This window comes from Lepisma saccharinum, chromosome 22, assembly GCF_977018435.1.
Source record: "Lepisma saccharinum chromosome 22, izLepSacc3.1, whole genome shotgun sequence".
NCBI lineage: Eukaryota > Metazoa > Arthropoda > Insecta > Zygentoma > Lepismatidae > Lepisma > Lepisma saccharinum.
In genome coordinates, this window is record NC_139250.1 from 19,639,129 (window position 1) to 19,659,297 (window position 20,169).

Here is a 20,169-nt window from a genome sequence, read left to right on the forward strand (position 1 = left end):
TTCACAAATATAATGTGGATGATTGTGTACCTTTCTACTCAGTGTAAACAATGGATGTCATACTCTCCTTTCGTGGAAAATTGTCTTTAAAACAGTAAGCTCTTTGTGGTGTAGTTGACTAACTATATACTTGTGCCACGAGCTCGGCATATAGAATAGTTTTTCCTGGTTATAGACGACTAAAATGTATTTGTAAATGTAATAGAAAATCCAAGACATAGTCCAAAAATGAAATTTTACTATTTAACGATTCATACCCTTGTACAGTCCTTTATTGTGATATCTTGTAACTTATTTGCTATATTTTCATTTATGCTTCAGATATATTATCTTAACCTGTTCTAAATGTCACATGTACAAGAAATATAATTATCAACATTATTAACCTAATGTCAGTGAACATCAAGTTAAATCTAATTAATGATTATCAATTAAATGGACAGAGTTAATAGAAAAACTATTCTCTGAAGAATTAATTATGTCCTTTGAATTCGTAATTTGGCCCAAGTTTAGATTGCAGGGTGATAATCTCTTCATTACACATAAAATCGCATGACAAGATTTCGGTACATGTGTACTATATGACTGTATGTATGCCAGAAGTAGATTGCCGTTGTCATGTTAGGGACTTCATGAAATTTCTACATCTCACGACCTATCTTCAAAGGCATTATTACGAGGGTCACTATTTATATTTTGAGCCTAACAATGAAAAAACAGGAATTTGGCATTGAAAACTGCTTTATTATTTTTCGAAGTATTCTCCTTTATGGTCAATACACTTTTGCATTCGTTCGAACCATTTGTCAAAGCAGTTTTTCCAATCTTCTTGAGGCACCTCCATAATATGGTTTTTGAACGCATCAACGGCGTCTTCCGCCGACGAAAATCGTTGTCCACGCAATTTATTCTTGACATTCGGGAACAAGAAGAAGTCATTGGGTGCCAAATCAGGACTGTACGGTGGGTGACCCATCAATTCGTTTTTTTGACTGTTCATAAAGTCGGTTGTTAGACGAGATGTGTGACAGCTGACATTGTCTTGATGAAGAATGATCCGACGGCGTGTTTGTTTGTTTTCCGTATTTGACCGAACACCTCTGGCAAAAAAATTGTTGTGTACCATTCAGAGATGACCATTCTACTACGTTCCTCTAAAGGCACAGTTGCCACATGACCAGTTTTCCAGAAAAAAACAGGCCACCATTTGTTTCGATGTGCTTCGAGCGCGAACAACTTTTGTTGGATTGGGTTCATCTTGAAACACCAATACAGTCGACTGCTGTTTACGTTCCGGCTCATATGCATATATCCATGATTCGTCACCTGTTACAATCTTATATACGTCTTTTGAAGCACCACGATTGTATTTATTGAGCATTTGTTTGCACCAATTGACGCGAGCGTCTTTTTGAGTTTTTGTCAAATTGTGTGGGATCCAACGAGAACATACCTTTCTCACAGCTAAATGATCATGTAATATTTTATATATGCTGGTGGAACTAATGCCTATGGTTGCCTCAATCTCACAGTATGTCACATGACGATCTTGCAGTATTAGGTTTTGCACAGCATCAATGTTTTCTTGAACAACAACTGATTTTGGACGACCTTCGCGAATCTCGTCGGTGAGCGAATGGCGGCCACGATTAAATTCGTTATACCAGCGTTTCACAGTGGCAAAGGATGGGGCTTCATCGCCAAATGTGGAAGTAAGTTGATCGATGCACTCTTGTCTTGATAATCCACATCGAAAATCGTAAAAAATCATCGCACGAAAACGTTCACGAGTTATTTCCATTTTATTGTTGTCGCGCAATCTCCAAGGCAACATAAACAACACAAATGAAGCTATTGACAAAACATTTGAAGTACGTTATGGTGAATAATGCCAGACGATTCCGTGCAAACGTCAAATCGCGCCTAACTTCAATCAGTGTTGCCAAGGCTCAAAATATAAATAGTGACCCTCGTACTGTTTGATTTTTACCATTACCTGGCTTGTCCACCGCAAAGGAATATAAATTACATGGAATTGAAAACAAAAAAATGCAGTAATAGTGGCAACATTCTCCTGACTATACGTGAGCTTACCGTGTTGTCCTTTGCATCTCCCTTTTGGCTTTGCTTAATATTATCAATGAGCTAAATTTTCTGTGTGTTCGTAAATCTCTTCCTGTACTTTTGAATTAGTAGGTTAGGTGAATTAGGTTTGGTGTTCTTAGCATCCAGTTTCGAGTAGGTTCGGCTTGTTAAGGGTGTTGCATTCGTATTTATACACTTTCGCTCTTCGCTTGCACCACGTATTATAGCTTTTAATACACAAAACGATTTCACACAACTGTAACTGATCAGCACGGTAACTTGTACAACCTCACTTTGATATCGAAAATTAACATTTTATGGAAATTACAAACTGGACTTGCGTTTCCAAGGTTTGGGGTTTTATTTACAACACAAATTTTGTAGCACGAAATGCCAATCTTACACTCTACTTCCTCATCCTCCTGTACGTAAAATTTCCGAAAATATGGAACTCAGAGACCCGAACATAATTAATACGAAATTAAATAAAACAAACTTTTAAACAAATTATTAGTGTAATGTGATTTACATTTAGAGAGAGTTCACACATATTTCATCAATTGCAAAACATCACCTAATATACCTGGCAGGCAACGAAATGAATTCGACACCCATCTTCTTAACGTAGAAAGTCCAGGTAAAGGTATACCAACTGTATTTCTCAAATAAACGTAACATTTTTTTGAAACGGCACGAAGAGTCAATGATTTGTTTATATCATCTTTAGTCCATACGGATTTCGTTTTACCGTGTACTAAGTATTGTATTTGAGCGTCACTGAACACTTTCCCCAACATATTCGTGAGTTTTCTTGTTACATTGTCGGTTAGGTTATGTTGAAGATTTTGAACTTGTTTAGTTTTTTTGGTTAAAGCAAGTTGCAAGAGCTTGTTCTTAATCTTTAACTTATTAATTTCTCTATGTAAACGTGTGTTGTTCTTCTGTAAGCGATGAATAGTGTTTTCCAACAACGAAATATTGCTAGCAGTTTCTGTACCTACGTCTATTTTTATTTTTTTCGGCGACATAGTATTTAGCTTATTTAAGGAACGTTTCCTTATTTCACACCTTTCGTAGCGTACATCTCCACAGTCTTTATCAGCACATCCTAAAAATGATTCATGTTCTGAAAAGGAAGGTTCAGGAGAATTTGCTACACCACATTCTCTATTATTTTGCACTGAAGTAATATGGTGTAATTTTAGTGATGGCACTGCAGTTGGCTTCAGTACTTTCTTTGTTGGCAAACACAGAAGCTCTGCTCTTAGATCTCGCACATAGTCTTCTTTACAAAAATGGACACTGCACACTCTCGCCTTTTTTAATATTAATATTATGTTCTCGATCACAAGCACGAAACCACTGTTTACTTACACGATTATCAGCTGGAAATCTATGATATTTTATATAACTTCCTTTAGTTTTTTGGTTATAATTCTCACAGCTTGTTACTGCACAATTAGGCATGATTATAGGTGGAATGAACAAAACAATCTCATTTCAAGAGAAATAATACAATAAAAATATATCGAATGCGACAAAATCAATAACCTGCTTGTTCCGATTTTTGCGAAGTGTTAGTAGCTAAATGAACCCCGCACCAAACTTACTGCACATAGCAACGAGCACCGTCAAACCCGATCCTCCCAGATGACGTAATGCATACGTACTTCACATAGCAACGAGCACCCCCTGGTCAAACCCGATCCTCCCAGATGACGTAATGCATACGTACTTCACATAGCAACGAGCACCCCCTGGAGTACAGCGCCTTGAATAACGTAGTATGGAAAACGGCAGTTATGGCATCGGTGGCTGGTACCACTCGAAAATGATACCGCTAGAGGCACTGGTGTCGGTACACGTGCATGGCATTCGTCTGCTTATAATGGAAGTAAATGGAGTTTTCGCTGCAACGTCTGATTCTTTTACATGAAGCATTTCTATGAATGTGATAATTGCTATGATATTTGGCACAGTGGTGGTCGCGAAGATATTAACGAACATTCTAGACAGTCGACCACGTCCTGTTATCGTCATACTTTCGTTAATAATACGGGAGAAAAAATACGCGTGGAATGCTCTTGGCAACTAAATTTGTGTGTATGAATTAGGTTCATTATTATTATTATCATTTCTTTTAAAGATATACACACTGAAGCATTTGTATTTTTGATATTTACTGTCTCCTTTCTTCCGCTTTAAACTAATCGCGGCGATGATGATAATGACGATTGCATGAAACGACAAGGGGAACCCCACAAAACTTTCTTAGTGCCATTGACATGGGTGTAAGGAAACTTTCAAACCAATGGACAAGCGACACTGGATGTTCACACTGTCACACTAGTGACGCACACTTCCAGACTGTAAAACAGCATTCATTGCACATGAGGGTCCAAACAGCAAACGACACGTTCATATGGCGTATTCGCATGCTACTTCGTTACTTCGGTCGGAAAGCTCCTTAAAGGAAAGGTACTCAGACCGAAGCGACACGCTACAGGGGGAGTTCCCAACTAAGTGACAAGCGACATGTACCTTCAGTCTATTAGCAAGCGTTCACTGCTAATTGTGCGAACAACAGATAGGCGACATGATAAACCGCACATTACAACAACACATCTAGACTACACAATAAGCCACACGTGTCGCTTGTGCGTCGCTCAAACTGGGCCATTTCCTCGATAGCTTGCAACACGTTGCCGTGGTTTGTTGTTTGCACATGCACGATGCAATGAGTGTCTTGCTTTAGGGAGATTGCGCACAAAAGCAACAAGCGGCACTTATCGCTGGAGGATTTCACCAACCGAACGCTGGCCTGTGCTTCCCGTCATGCCGCTATGATGTGAAATGTTGCTCTTGATTGGCATGTTTCCAAGCAACATGTGTCACTTCAGTATGAAAGTTGCCTTGGACAGAAGGATCCGTGTCACTTTGTTGTGAAATCCTCATATCGTTTGTCGCCTGTCACTTTGGTGTAAAATCTCCTTGAGGAAACGGTGCAGTCAGAGCTTGTGTCCCTACGGTTCGAAAGGCTGCATTGATTACGGACTGCTCGCTTCCAAGCGACACTTGTGGTTTGTTGCCTCGGTATGAAATGTCTCTCAGGATACTATTTATATTCTAATAACAGAAAAATAAAACTCTAGTACACAATCCAACACCTGACGTCCGGAATCACTTTGTGATGTTTCTTCTTGTGTTAGGCATGCTAATTATTTATTTATTTAATTTATTTTAGTTTTCTTTCCAAATAAATGTCATTTCGTGACTGCAAATCACTCCACAAATATAACTGTTTCCATCAATTCACGTACCGCATTTCAAGACAAACAAATCTACACAATATATTCCAAAAACTAACTAAGCCACATTACTTTCATAAGAAAATTAGCACTCGTACTGATCGCACTGCCATATGTTTTCATCCATCTGGGGAACTAGTTTGTTGGGTAGTTTTCCACACTACGTTATTCAAGATGCTGTAATAGGAGTTACTTCATTTTTGGACTTTGCAATTTAACTTTGACCCGCAATTCAGTGCCTGGCCTTGGTAAAAAGAGGTAAGTTATCTTCTTAGGTTTAATTTTAGCCTTCATTTTTGGTATATTCATGTGTCAATACGGAAAACAGTGAGAAATGGTGTTGGGGGCAGGTGACTCCGGCCAATTTCTAACATGCCTTTAAATGGGACTCTATAAATAAAGGTGGGGCCAGGGTAGCGGTAGGAGGCAGTAAGTCAATTACCCTAGGGGCGGAGCCTGAAATCGGTGATAAATTTGGACTCAACAATTTCAAATGACAAAATCTCAACTTTAAACGGCTGTACAGTCGTAAATACTTCTTTCCGCGCTCCAATTTTTTTAAATTCACAATTAGCATCACAATCTTCATAAAGGAAATTTTTTTTTTTTTGAAAATTCGATGGTGTAGAATAGGGTACCTGATCCAAAAAGGTTACTATTCATAATACATATGTACAGGTACACCTATTACGACTATATACTCTGCTCAAAAAGATCTATTTACTATCCACAAGGGAGTAAGATTAAATTTTACACAATACTTTCTATTGGGAGAGCTCCTATGGCACCTCACAACAAACTGAAGTGAACACAAAAATAAAATGTAGTACTATTATGTTCCTGCAACAGTGGGAAGTTGTGTTGTAAATCTTACAATAGTTCACCCTCCACTCATTACGCAATTAGAGTTGGAAGTGGGATGAGAAAAATATATTTTTGGCCCAACTGTTTCAAACGAATGAAAATACATCAGTTGGCAGCATTTATCTTGTCCTTCAGCTTTCATTTATCTCTATAATGTAGGAAGACACTCAATTCTAAATTTCATATAAAAAAAAACTTTAATGTATGATTCATACATATAAGCAGTAGAGTTTTTTTTTAAAAAAGGCTGCTTATTTCCAATTATCTTCATATTCTGAAGGTTTATTAAATATGTCTACACATCGACATTCACACAACGAGAGTAATTTTGTATTTTTTTCTTCTTTTGTAAATGGAATCTAATAATATAATTGAATCTAATATGTGAACATGCACATAAATGAAACAAGATATTCATATTTTAACACATGTGACATATTCTTGAAGCTTTCCTGGTGGCGAATGATGATGAAAATTTCTTTGGATATCAGCCAGGTGATTTCTGGATAGGCTTCCGAGAGCTAACATCACTCATCTGCAGGGATTGAAGTGACTTCAATGCAGGTGTGACTTCCATCTCTGAAGATTCGAGTGACGTTAGCTCTCGAAAGCTCGGAAATCACCTGGCTGATATTCCGAGAAAACTTCTTCAACACAGGAAACATGTCCTCAAAAGTACTCCTTATTGAACTATTTGAAAGTTACATTCAATGTTTTAAAGTATCCTCAACTTAAGTTTGGAAAATTATGTTGAATATGTAGCATCAAAAGTCCTTTACATTTGCGTACAGCAAAATATTTGTATTCTGGCTTCCTAATGTATCATTTAGTTTGACTTTATGACCACATGACCTGGCTGCCTAGCATGGGCATCAGGAGGAGGGGTTGACCAGGCACCAGTCATTCCAAGTTACAAAAAGGTAGAATGTTATTTTTATTGCTAATAATAACAGAAATAAAGTTAATTTATTTTGTATGAAATTACCTCTTTTTTCAACAAGTGGGAATATCAATAATAAGTTATGTTACCAATACTTAGACTAACCCTGCACAACAAATGTCAAGAAAGTTACGAACAAGAACCTCCTCTGGGCTTGTCCAAAGAAGTGGCTAACGTAGGGTTGCCAGACGTCCCGTATATACGGGATTGTCCCCTTTTTTAAAGAAATGTCCCGGTATCCCGGAAAATGTTCTCGGCGGAAGCACCGGCTGCTTCATTCCCCTTGATGTCCACACCACATTTTATGTAAGAATATGAACTCAAAGGAAAATTTGTAATATACTTCACTCAATTTGGTTATTTTACTTCGCGTTTTGTGCCTCTTGGCTAATTTGCGAAGATGGGGATGAGTGATGAAATTGATGAATGGACATTCACAAACAACCAAGCCCGAGCGGGATTCGAACCCAGGACCCTTGGCTTCGCAGCACGATGTGCTAATCACTCGGCCACAGAGTCCGGCCAAGGAAAGGGTATGTAAGTCATTCAGGCTCTACTAATGACTAAAGCCACCTTGAAGATGCAATGTGACAAGTGTAATATCAGTAAGAAAGGTCATGATTAGCAACTGATCTCAAACAACCATTAGTGCAATATGGGATGCAAGTGTTCATGATGCAAACATAAATAGCGGGCCTATGATTGATTGATTGAATTGTTGTTTTAAGTCCACTTTATGCACAGTAAGGCTAATCAGGACTGGACCTACAGTTTAAAGTGGGATCCGAACCACTATTTGCCTCCACCGGGTATTGAACCCGTGACAAACATACATAGAATTACTGGAAAAGGTAAATGTTCCATTTGTTGTACTTTGTTCTAAAGACTGTAATTGTATATTGTTTCATAAATATATGTACTCATGTACATATTCGGCCAAGAAAGAAGTACAGACTGTTGTGTCTGTATATGATAAGACAAATATTGTTTGCTACTTACGAGGTGTTGCCCATAACTTTGCCACGGAACATTGCTTGTATGTAAGGAAAGTAATAAAGAGCAATCAATTTAAAATAACATTAATTTCTTTCAGTACGCAAAGCTATATGTTGCTTGCACCAAAATGTCTTGGTGCCTACGTGTGTGGCACAAATATTACCTGGAACCAAAACTGTCTGACTCCCATAAATAGCATCAGCTATTAAAATTAACCTCAAGTAGAACTAAAACAGATGAATTTCAATGAAATGACAAGATTTAATCAACATGAGTGGCTGTAACTCATCCAAGAGCTGTGCCAGGCTATACACATGCATGTATCTTTCACAGTAATAATGATACTTTAAGTTTTTGTTCAGTAGAACAAAAAATCTATATTAAAACTAACGTTCACCCAATCCCCAAACATGAAAACACTCCTCGTTAGTTATTTGAAATGCGAGTCTTCTTGCAACTAGGTTCATCAACACTGACCTCTTCATTTGAAATTACAGGCACGTTCATATTCAACTGCTTTCCCTGCAGTACATGTTCTGGAAGCTGAAAACTCACTCTCATCATTTCCTTATTAGGGGCCACATTTCTCACATGGTGAATATTCTTAATGTCTGAGCCCAAGTCACACTGCAAGACACTCTCCACCATTATCTTTGCTGTTGTTTCAGGGTTTTCTTCTTTCGTAAAACAGTACACATGAACTGTTAGATGATTTATAAGACAAGAAACATCCTCCCCTGGCAACAATCCGATAAACGCATCCAAAAATTCCACAGCTAAGGCTGGCAGATTCATTGTTATGTGAATATTTTGTGATTCTTGCTTAGTTTGTTTCAGTCTCTCTATCAAATCCTTGCGCACGTCTTGTTTTATAAAATCCCTTCCATCTTTATTAAACGGAGTCACATAGCTTTGGACTTTGTTCAGCTCTATATTATGCCGCAGCCACTTATGAGATTCTGGATTCAAATCATTTGCCAAAACAGAGCACTTCTTTTTACCAACGGGAACGGCAAACGGTCCCACGCCAGCAAACACATCATACAATATGTCCCCCGGAGTAAGCATCTTCAAGATTCTCTCATGCTCTGTACTTAAGCGAGGATTCCAATACACTTGAGAAAAATCAAATTCAAACACGCAAAAATTTTCACGCACTTGCACCTTCATATCCTCCTCCCCAGCAAGAATTTCCATATGGAAATTACGATAAGTGGAATCTATTATGTTTGTTTTGTTCACAACTGTTCTAGCCCCAATTACCTTATCTAACAGAACCTCACCAACCACATTCTTGTAATCCAACAAATGATCACGCAAATTTAGATGAACAATATGACCTATTATTGAGTAACCTGACACTTTTTCTTTATCTTCAGGTAAAATGGCCTTCAGTATCTCATCAGCCTTCCAGTTATCGTAAGTTAACTTGAGATCTTCAGTGCTAAATTGTTCCTCACTAACACCAGTTTTCTTCAGACCATCTCTAGCCCTCTCGTCAATGCTATCAAATGAGGAACACAGGAGGGGATTAAGAAATATGCATTTCATTCTACGCATCTCAGTGTCATGATCTAATGCTTGCACGGGTTTAAATTTATCGAGCTTGAGAAGATATTTCCTCAAATGTTTTACAGCAGAGCCTATCAAGTTTTCCTCTATTCTTAGCACCGGCACCCTAACCACTTTGGTAAATGCCTCTTTATCAAGTTTCTTCATGCCACGTACATTTGGTAATTCACATAACTGAGACATCCTAGATGTACGTAGTGTCCTTTCCAGTTCTCTTGAGATATTTCTAAAGTGTACCAACTGACAAGTAGTGATCCACGTTGCACATGTAGCAATAAGTCCCAATCCTTTGCATCTTCTTCCAAAATACAAATGGGATGATAGATATCGCATCCGAAGCATCAGTGCTGTAGAAAAGAAACAGCCGTGTAAAACAATCGTATAGCATTCATGCTCACACAAAAGTAATGGCAAGTTTAAGCAAAGTAATGTTTTTGTCTTCTTATTTACCCTCCATAGGCATGGATATTCATTGTGAGATTGCAACACTGTGAACTATACACATGGGCTCTTATGTGTAGCTGGATTTTCTTTCTTTATCGTTGTTCTAAGCTCAGCTGTGTTGTTTTGTTGCACTTCTAAGGCACGTAATATTATAAAGTTAATTAACATTTGTCACATGCTTGGAGGACTTAATGTGCAACACGCAAAAAATATCAAAGTGGGCAAGACAGAGCACACAAACAGATTCAGATGTTATGCAGAAGTGGGTTAGTGAGGAAGGGGAGAACACGTAGGTATATTATATTAGTGACGAAAGTTAACATGACACTTCTTTGGTTGTTCTGTATTTACGCACATGAGGGACGACCACCGTCTCCCAAGCATGAGACTGACGTTAACTTTATAATATTATGTCATTTTAGGAAATGCAACAGAAAATTGCATCTGATCTTAGAAGAACGACAAAAAATAACATTCAACATGCAAGAGCAGTATAATTTACGATTTATTTCATACATTAAAGATAGTTAAAGGGTTGGGAAACAGGTGTACCCTACAAGTCTCCCCATGTTACAAAAAATGACAGCTAACATAGGATTAAAATCCTCCCCCAGTAAGCCAAATCACACTATTTGTTCGGAATGTTTTCTGCCAAGTTCCACACAAGCCTGTAAGTGGACATAATCTGGAGGTTTGGCCACACTTGAATGTGTTGGCCTACATAGTCTTGGGTATCTGAAATCCCGAATGTACAGCATGATGATTCGTGATCTGGCATACATCTGCACCAGGTTCGATGATGAATGCCATGTCATAGTCTGCCTTTTTCCAAAAAACAGCAAATATAAGTAGTTTTGGGCTCGATAGGACTAATTAAATCTTAATAGCTCCATTGTAGTAGCAAGGATTAAAGGGGGTACACATATGCATTTATGTAATAGGTATACTTCTGCATACATATTGTTAACATCAAAGTTTCATAGGAGAAAAATGAAGTATTGTAGAAATGATTGTTACGGTAAATGTGAAACTTGGTGAAAGTAATTACAACTGTTTGCAGTTCTGAAAAGTCCTATTTACTGGCGAAAAGAAGATGTAAAAGGTACCTTACTCAAATATCACCGCTTGCAATCCATGAGTGTTCCACAGCCTACTGCCGACAAGGCTTGAAGGGGTTTCATGCTTGAGACCAACATAAACATGTTGGGATGTTGAAAGCATTTATGGAAATTCCAGCCTCCTTCCCCTACCACCCTTTCCTCTTTCCACAATGAGAGAGAGAGAGAGGGAGAGAGAGAGAGAGAGAGAGAGAGAGGAGGGGGCGGAAAAAAAGAAGGGGGAGAGAAGAGAAACCATACAGAGAAAGAGAGAGAAAGAGGAGAGGAGAGGAGAAGGAAGAAAAATGAAGGGAAAAGAGCTAGAGAGAGAGAGAGAGAGAGAGAGAGAGAGAGAGAGGGTGGGGGGTAAAGGAAAGGGAAAGAGAGCGACCTTCTCTTATCAAGAAGAGAAAGGGGGGAGAAAGAAAGAGAGTAAGAACCCCGCACCTGACTTGCCTAACCTAACCACAATAGCATTTAGAGATGTTATTTGAATACTAAGTACTCCACAGCTGACTTGGCGAACCTAACTTCAAAACCCCTTCACACCACAAATGTGACCTAGATGGCAGCAGTAGTCCATAACCAAGACAATAGTAAACTATTGGTTGGTTGCAAAAGAAGAATCATATAAGAGTATACGGAAGTGAAAAACCATTCTCAAGCAAACATGCAGTAAGTAATTGCTAAATCTCCAAAGTAGGTGTTAACAGACATAAATAGAAATCGAGCCATGAAAAAAATGCTTATGTACAAGGGTGGATAAAAATTGATTTTTATATATAAAAAAAACACACTTAAAATTATTTGCATGGTTTTTGACATCATATATATAGATATATGTTTTTTCATAGAAAGGCATTTTCTAGTAAATGGTCCTGTTAAATATTTGAATAGTTTGATTAATTCCAGTGAAAATAAAACATTCTGGATGTACTATATACTATAACTTCAAATATTTTTTTATAGTCTGTCTTTGTAGCTGATTTTTGGCAATTATTTTAATGATAATGACACTATTTACATTGCAACATCATTCGTATATTTTTCTGCACAAAATGCTTACCTTTAAAAATTATTGAATTTAAATCAAGAGAAATTTAAGTGTGTTTACAGTTTACATATAACATTTCCTTTTGTATGAGCTTCACCCCATCAGTAATATTTTGTTTCCTTTCTTAGAGCCAAATAAACACCATTAAATGATTACGAGATTAATGTACTTTCACCAAAAGTGATTTTTTGAGGGGACAACACAATTATGGGGGAATTTTGTGCCTTGTTTACATCCCAACCCCAGATAAAAAATCCTTCGTATGTCCGCGTGACTGCAGGTTACAGTCGGAATTTCCAAGGGCTATGGTCGGTCACCAACACGAAGAAAAAAAATGCGGTGAAACACAAATGTGGAAATGTATGGGACAGTAAAATCATTTTGCAAGAATGATGCAGTATCCATTACATCTCTTCAATATGTGTAAACAACAAGTTGCTACAATCAGTGACGTGCACTGAGTAGTAGCTACTCTAGCACTGATCGATCATTCATCTACGCATCTAATTATATTTAAATTGCAATATTTATTGTCTATTTGTCAGTGACGCAACATTGGTTGACAAAGTGAATGCACTGGTTTTGGCCAATGGTCGAATCAAGGTTCGTGAAGCAGCCGCTGATTTGAACATTTCCATCAGGACTGCACACAAAATTATCCACGAAAAATTGGGATACATGAAGGTTTCATCGCATTGGGTCCCACGACAACTCAATGCAGAACATCTCACGACGCGTATGTCATGTTGCCTGGATTCTCTGACCCAGTACCATAATGAAGGGAACAACTTTCTTTGCCATATTGTGACTCAGGATGAGAGCTTCGTTCATCACTACACTCCAGAATTCAAACGGACGTCGATGGAATGGAAACAACCGTGGAAAGTGTTCTTAGTTCCCTGGACCCCGAATTTTTTGCAGATGGCTTTCAAAAACTTGTGAAACGATGGGACAAATTCTTGTGCCGCCTTGGAAATTATGTTGAAAAGTGAAAATGAACCATGCTACTTGGTGCAACTTGATTTTTGTCTGTAACTTAAGAAATACATTTTTTGCAACATATGGAAACTTTTTCTTTGAACGACCCTTGTAAATCGAACAGGATGAAGAAAATATAAGAGGGTAGATTGTGGCATGGTTGTAAAAAAGCTTGCTTGCCACTGGGTCGGATACTCCCTTTTGTTTGAAACATGTCTGCTGGTGAAATAGAAATAAGAGTTGGGAGATAATTTTATTTTCATTCCTGAAAACGTATTTCTTGAATTCGATTTCCCTTTCCAAGGGACTGGCATTTGAAGATTATGCTAGATTTAGTACCATTTTGCTGGGTTGGCATTGCTGATTTAGGAAACTCTTGCTGGTTCCTCAGCCCTTGCCGATTTTTGCAACCTCCCCCCTCCCTTCACTGCCCCTTCCACTCCTCACCCATCTGTCTGTAGGATGACCACACAGAGAGCAATATTAAAGCCAGTAACCAGGGCTCGAAAAATCTTGGTCGCCATGGCGACTAAAAATTTCAGCCTTGCAACTGTGATCTTTTGCTGTAATATGTACGAAATTTTGAAGATTCTAAGTTCAAATTGCAGTACAGCGTAAGTTAGCACATGATTTTTTTTATCAACGTTGCGAGCATTCCAGAGAGTCCGTAACAATTTCTTACCCTTTGTCCCCTAACACCCCATTTCCTGCTTTCTCAAAAAATTTAGCGATGTTTTGAATACCCTGATGCTCAGCATCTTATACAGAGTGTTTCAAAAGTCGCACAACCCAAACATTGGAAATGTGGTATATCATGAAAATCATAGGAGATATTTACACCGGGTTTTCTGCACTATAAAGCCTCATCCATTGAGAGATACATATATATCAATGCTTAAAATTATCAGTTCACTCCATACAGAAAATTATATAAATTAGTAACTGACTGAAAGCACCATTCAAATTTTTCCAGAAATGAACTTCTGAGTAAGAAAAATATGTAAGAAATTATCGAAGGGTGTCATAATCAGACATTTGATGACTGATGCCATGTCAGTCTGTCATTTGCGATCAATATTTGTCATGTGCAACATTTGATGAATTTTTGACTGGCGATTTTATGGGTTGAGCGAAAAGTGCCATTTTTGGGACATATCTTCGTATATGGCAACACTAGCAGGTCGAAATATTGCCAATAGTCGCAAACAGGTGTCTAAGTATTGGCTGTACATTTACGTGAAAATTCATAAACCAAGATTTTGTGCCGAAATTGGAGTCTTGAGAGAATCCTAGTCTGCCTCTGGGTACACTGAATTCTCTTCGCTCACTTTCGACGCTACTATTCCTGTTCTTTTAATTGATTCAGAATGGCGTATTCTCTGGAGCAGCGCGTGTGCATTGCTGAAGAGTATTTTACTACTCATTCTTACACTCATGTGCAAGAAGTTTTCCAACAAAAATGCCCTGTTTCTGCTGTAGCTACCTCACAAAGCAACTGTTTTACAACCAAACACCAACAAATGATCCCACAAATTGTTTAAGAGTTGTATTTATGGTTGAAAATTAGTTCTCAGATGCTTTCAGCAAATGAACAATGTTTTTAAAATAATGTAATTGCCTTTATTTAGATATATGCTAACATACATTTATGAACCCAGTGATAGCCTACAAGATTAGTTTAGTGCAGAGAACCCGGTGTAAATATCTCTTACGATTTTCATGATATACATTTTCAAAGTTTGAATTGTGAGACTTTTGAAACATACCTACTGTAGTATGCACAATTGCTAGTAGGTGGTTTCCTGGTGCCTGATTTTCAGAGCTGGCACCTAGCTTTGAAGAAAATTTTTCGAGCACTGCCTGTAACTACCATCTTTGGGCTACTGCTGGAGCATGTGAGATCAGTCAACTCTTGACAGTAGCTAACCTAGACAATCGTACATACATTGCGCTCATAATTTTATAACATGCATTAAACTCCTAAAAAGTAGAGACTGGAAAAAAGTACATACGAACTGTAGGAAGTTCCTAACTTCCTACATGGAGGAATTGACCCTGCATTTCGACCGAGAAACTCAGAGGTGTAATGACAATATTTACACCACAAATCTTACCCATTATATTTTTGTATAATTATGACTTCAAGTCTTATTAATTATAAAATGAGAAATTGAGTGTTTTGTGCGTGGACGAATTACTGGAAAAGTATCCTTTTTCTCCAGTAAGGAATGAAATTACGTACAAAAAAACAAAAAAAACTTTCATTGTAGTAGCATTACTATCTTTAATTACACTAGTCTTTTGTCCGCAAGTAGAGAACTCATCAATACAATCTGAAATTTGTATATTCGAGAAGGGGTTGGTGTATTGTACTTTGTCAAAGTACAGTGAAAAACTGTACAACGGTCAAATTACATAAACAAAAGCTCGGAAGCTTTCCAGAAATCACCTGGCTGATATCCCGAGAGAACTTATTCATTATTCGCCACCAGGAAAGCTTCAAGAATTACTACATAATTTGCCATTTCATGTCTTTTCTGGTTTTTGAATTTTAATTGAGATGCGACAATATAAATGGCTAATGAACTCATGGTAGTGATGAGGATTGTCCTAAACATTCATACTGTACTCGGAATTTGAACCCGTGCCTTTGTTTCAAGTGTTAATTGTTTTCAAAGAGTGCTTTCTTAAAATTCCCTGTCTGCCTGTGTGTGTGCTTGCGTGAATAGGTGAAATCATCCGTGCCTATAGCACCCTGCCAAGAAGGCATATTTAGGAGATGTGGGGTAGGGCTGCACACATTATCAATTTTGGACCATTTGAGAGGTGATATGATCTGATCAGCACCATGCTCTGGAGGTGGCAGCTGGCGGTAACGGTTCAGTTTGTTTTATGATTTCTCCTAACACAAAGACTAATTATCGTAGAATTTTGGAAATCATTGCCACACGAAATTTGAACCTTCCTTAAAGTAATGAGCACTGTTTGGACTCGAAAAAAGTTATTTATGTTGAAAAAAACAACTTGAAAATTACCTTACGCACTTCTCATGGACAAGATATTCTCCGTCGAAAAGCGACAGTAAATATCGTAGAAGCATGGGAATGAATGTAGAACTAAATCGGAACCTTAGTAGAATGCATTTAGGGACTTTATTTTAATGCTAAGGGAACCAAACCTAACCTGCCTAACCTAACCACGTGAGCATATATTGAACAAATCTTAAGTAATCGCTAAAACTCCGCAGTATGTGTTAACAGACGTACATCAAAATCGATCCATGTAAAAATTGGGTAACACTTTACTATACCGGAGACGGATTTCTTCAAATTTACAGGAGAAAGTACTTCCGCAAATCATTTTCTGTAGCATTGTTGATGTTCGGGAATCTAGTTTCGATCCATTTTAATGCGAATGCATGTGGTTTTCTACGAAAATCTATTTCCGACGTGCTATTGCTGCTGCTACAAGATGACATGTCGAGGATACGTCGCGAAGTTGTTGCCAGGTGTGGAAGATGCCGTGGAATTTGTAATTCCGACGTTGTCCGTATATATGCTAAATTGAACGAAAGGAGTACTAATGGAACCTAACCTAGTAGGCATACCTCGTCCCCGTGATGTTTCGTGGGGCTATCGTGAATTTCTGGGCTAACGTCAATCGTTTTTGGGGCTACCCATGGATGGTTTGTGGGAAATAAGGAACAACAGTAAGTACTCGTTAATGTAAGAAATAGACATTATTTTCGTTAGAAATTCATTATTTCACCTAAAGAAATGTTCCGCAATGCAGAATAGTACGTTAGCAATGTAAAAAATTGTGAAATAAATCATTGATAGGTGTCTCCGGTATAGTAAACTAGTACCTAACGTGGCTCTTCACATACGTTTGAAGAGCAGGCAGCTTTCAGTGAGAAAATGAAAATTACTGGAAAATACTTTTAGGACTGCTTGTTTGTCTTAAATATCAACTTTGTGCAGAATTGTTAATTTTGATAGGGCTCAGATGTGTAAATAACGGGTTAACAACTCTGTGCAACATTCTCACATACGGTTCCTTGCACTTTCTTGGAAAAAAAAAAAAACCTTTAACATTATAACGACTAATACAGAAAACTAAACGTAGTTACTTACCTATAAATTAAACATGTAGTCTTGGTATCACCGTCCTTAAATTAATGTAATCCAACTACACGTGCAAGGACATTCTAAAATCGTGTGCTACTTTAGTTTGGCATAATCCCTTCTCACTTACTTGAAGTAACTCGTAAGATAATTTAACCAATAAAGTGATAGGTTTTCGGTTGTACCTTAAATTTTGACAACGAGACCCGAAAACAGCCAAAAGACCATTTATCCATCACCAAAGTTTACTGGCTAACAACTTGTGCTCATAAACTCATATTATAAATGTTTGTGTGGGTAATATCTTGGTAAAATACTGAAATTTTACCAACATTTTAAAAAAATGTGGTTACTGTTACTGGTTAGTTACCGTTACCGACGATACACCTTGCAAGCATGCCGATAATATAGAAATGTCCTTCATCGCAGCGCAGATTAGAAATAGGTTATATTGGAGTATACGCAATGATGTATATATGGGTATACGAGTTTTAGGTACTTATATGGAACATAAACAATACTTGCAAACTTTATGAACAGTAATATTACATTATTACAACTTAGATCATTGCCCTATCACGCTATTTAAATGGATCTGTGCATAGGCGCCGACTCCATGGGGCATGTGGGGGCTCGAGCCTGCCAATGTTAACGATGTGGGGCCAGAGCCCCCAAATAATTTTTCTTAAGAGGATGTAATGAATTATACCATCAACTTTGGGGGGGGGGGGCTATGACCAGAGACAGCAAAACACATGACTTATTACTAAAGGTATACTAAGTATGTAATTATGAGTACTGTTAATACTTTTACTAAAAAGAGTTTCAATAGACACTGTGCATGAACTAGGGTAGTGGATGGGATGTTCGGGCTACAAATGGCTCTCACATGACATTCAGAACGAGATCATTGATATATTAGGGATATCTGTCTTGCGCTCCGTAGTAGCAGATATTAAAAGTCGGGAATATTTTGCTATTATGGTTGACGAAACTAACGAAACTTTGTGACATATCCATCCGTGGACAATAAATATTCTGCATTCGAACTGTGAATAAAAATTTTAATATTTTTGAGGAATTCATGGCCTTTTAGGAGATTCCGAACACTGAGGCCAAAACTTAAAAAAGGGAGAGAATGAGTCATTCATTAATTTATTTCAGTGATCAGAGCCTACCTCAATAATTTTGACAAGTCGGCGCCCCTGGATCTGTGGATCTTTCCTGGTGATGACTTGCCGGCGTTGGACGTATTGCAAGATGCCAATCAAAACATTTCATTCTGTTGTGTTCATGTACACCACGGGAGTAAGGCGCCGGGGAATTTTTGGGTGTGTTTGAAATAACTTTGCCTCCAGAATGGCAGAAAAACTGGGAACAGTTGTTATCGGTAGAGTATCATGGAACACTAGCAATAATATCACCTTGGTAGATAATTCTAATTTATTTATTTTTACTTGTATGTACCTCAAATTACCAAACTGGTCATCCCTATTTCCGAATTGTCAACATATTTGCTATAAACAGACCGAAATTGCCGTTGACACGAATATAATGAACGAATAGTGTCAAGTGTATAATTAGTAACAATATGCGATGTGTAAATGTCAGATGCCGGCAGTGCAAGGCAAATAGAGACGACCACAGTCGTCAGTCGGTTTTTAATTCTCTTTTAAGAACGTTGATTGCTGAGTATGTAAACGTGTATTTGCCGAGTTATATGGAGAGAGGATGGTCCGTTGGAGAATGGTTTTTTAATGTTACTCCATTGAAGGTTGGAATATTAGTTAGGCCTGTTAGACCTGTGACCCCCGGTTTTTTACAACATATTCGTGATTAGGAGGCCAAAATTAGTTAATATACCGAAAATTAACAAAATTGGAGACTTTCTCTATATTGTCAATTCGCTCCAATTATTATTTAGGCTAATAGTACTAAACATAGCTAGCATAACCTAACAACGTAGGCCCTGTGATGTCAGAACACAAGGTTGCTAAAGTGTTGTACAATAAGTGAGACCGTCATGTGACATGGCCCTGCCTGGATTTTCTTTGGAAAGTGGGCGTACTTTTTAGTGTGGTAAGTGCTATCAATGAAAATGTGTGATTCGTCTGCCAAATTGTGTGCATTGTTTTAAGCTTAGTACTTTTTAAAATTATATATTTTTGTTCACATTAGAAATAGTTGTTAGGTTAGGAGGGTCAGGTTTTGTCACAATAGTGATTTCACGTTGTTCTCTTAGTACTTTCAAAAATTATGTATTCTCTTTCGTATTGGAAATGGTTGTTAGGTTAGGAGGGCCATATTTGGTACCGATTGTGATTTCACGTTTTTGTTATGCCAGGAGTGTTAGTTTTGCTGCTCTTTGGGAATTTTTTTCCAGGAAAAATGAGTGATAGTAGTCCAGAATAGGTGTTTCTTGTGCTTACGCGGTCATACTTTGCGATCAAATATCTCCGTTATTTGTGGTTTCCTAACACTGGAACCACTTTTGTATTACGTAAAATATTGAAATCTGTTGATTAAAAATATCGACGTAATTCTCGAGGGTGTACTGTGGGTCGACGGGCCCGAATGCAACCCTGAAAACTGATCACAAAGCAACAGCATTAACTATTACAGCCTCCAAGAAGAGTAGAATCGATCTGGTGGATGAATATTTTAGAACAGAATATGTTAACAGAAATATTAAATAGTGATTCAGTCA

General features: G+C 37.8%; 2 protein-coding genes across 4 annotated transcripts in view; one reads left to right on the forward strand and one right to left on the reverse strand.

The window, feature by feature from the left end:
• The window catches only part of LOC146004960 (tRNA (guanine(37)-N(1))-methyltransferase), a 33,371-nt gene extending 15,535 nt beyond the window's left edge, over nt 1–17,836 (reverse strand). The window contains exons 1-2 of one of the 2 annotated variants that reach the window (XM_083144033.1): nt 17,472–17,836; nt 8,320–10,112 (exon numbers count right to left, since the gene is read on the reverse strand). In XM_083144033.1, coding sequence (XP_083000159.1) covers nt 8,620–10,107 — 1,488 coding nt within the window. In that variant the 5' untranslated portion in view covers nt 10,108–10,112; nt 17,472–17,836 and the 3' untranslated portion in view covers nt 8,320–8,619. Of the gene's footprint in view, nt 1–8,319; nt 10,113–17,471 lie in introns of those variants that run through there. The other variant, XM_083144034.1, reaches the window with a different exon arrangement.
• Nucleotides 17,754–20,169, forward strand: part of LOC146004961 (epimerase family protein SDR39U1) — a 28,073-nt gene continuing 25,657 nt past the window's right edge. The window contains exon 1 of one of the 2 annotated variants that reach the window (XM_083144037.1): nt 17,754–17,823. Coding sequence is in view for 1 of the 2 variants with exons in the window: in XM_083144036.1 (XP_083000162.1) it covers nt 18,822–18,852 (31 nt within the window). In the remaining variant the exon portion in view is untranslated. Of the gene's footprint in view, nt 17,824–18,731; nt 18,853–20,169 lie in introns of those variants that run through there. The other variant, XM_083144036.1, reaches the window with a different exon arrangement.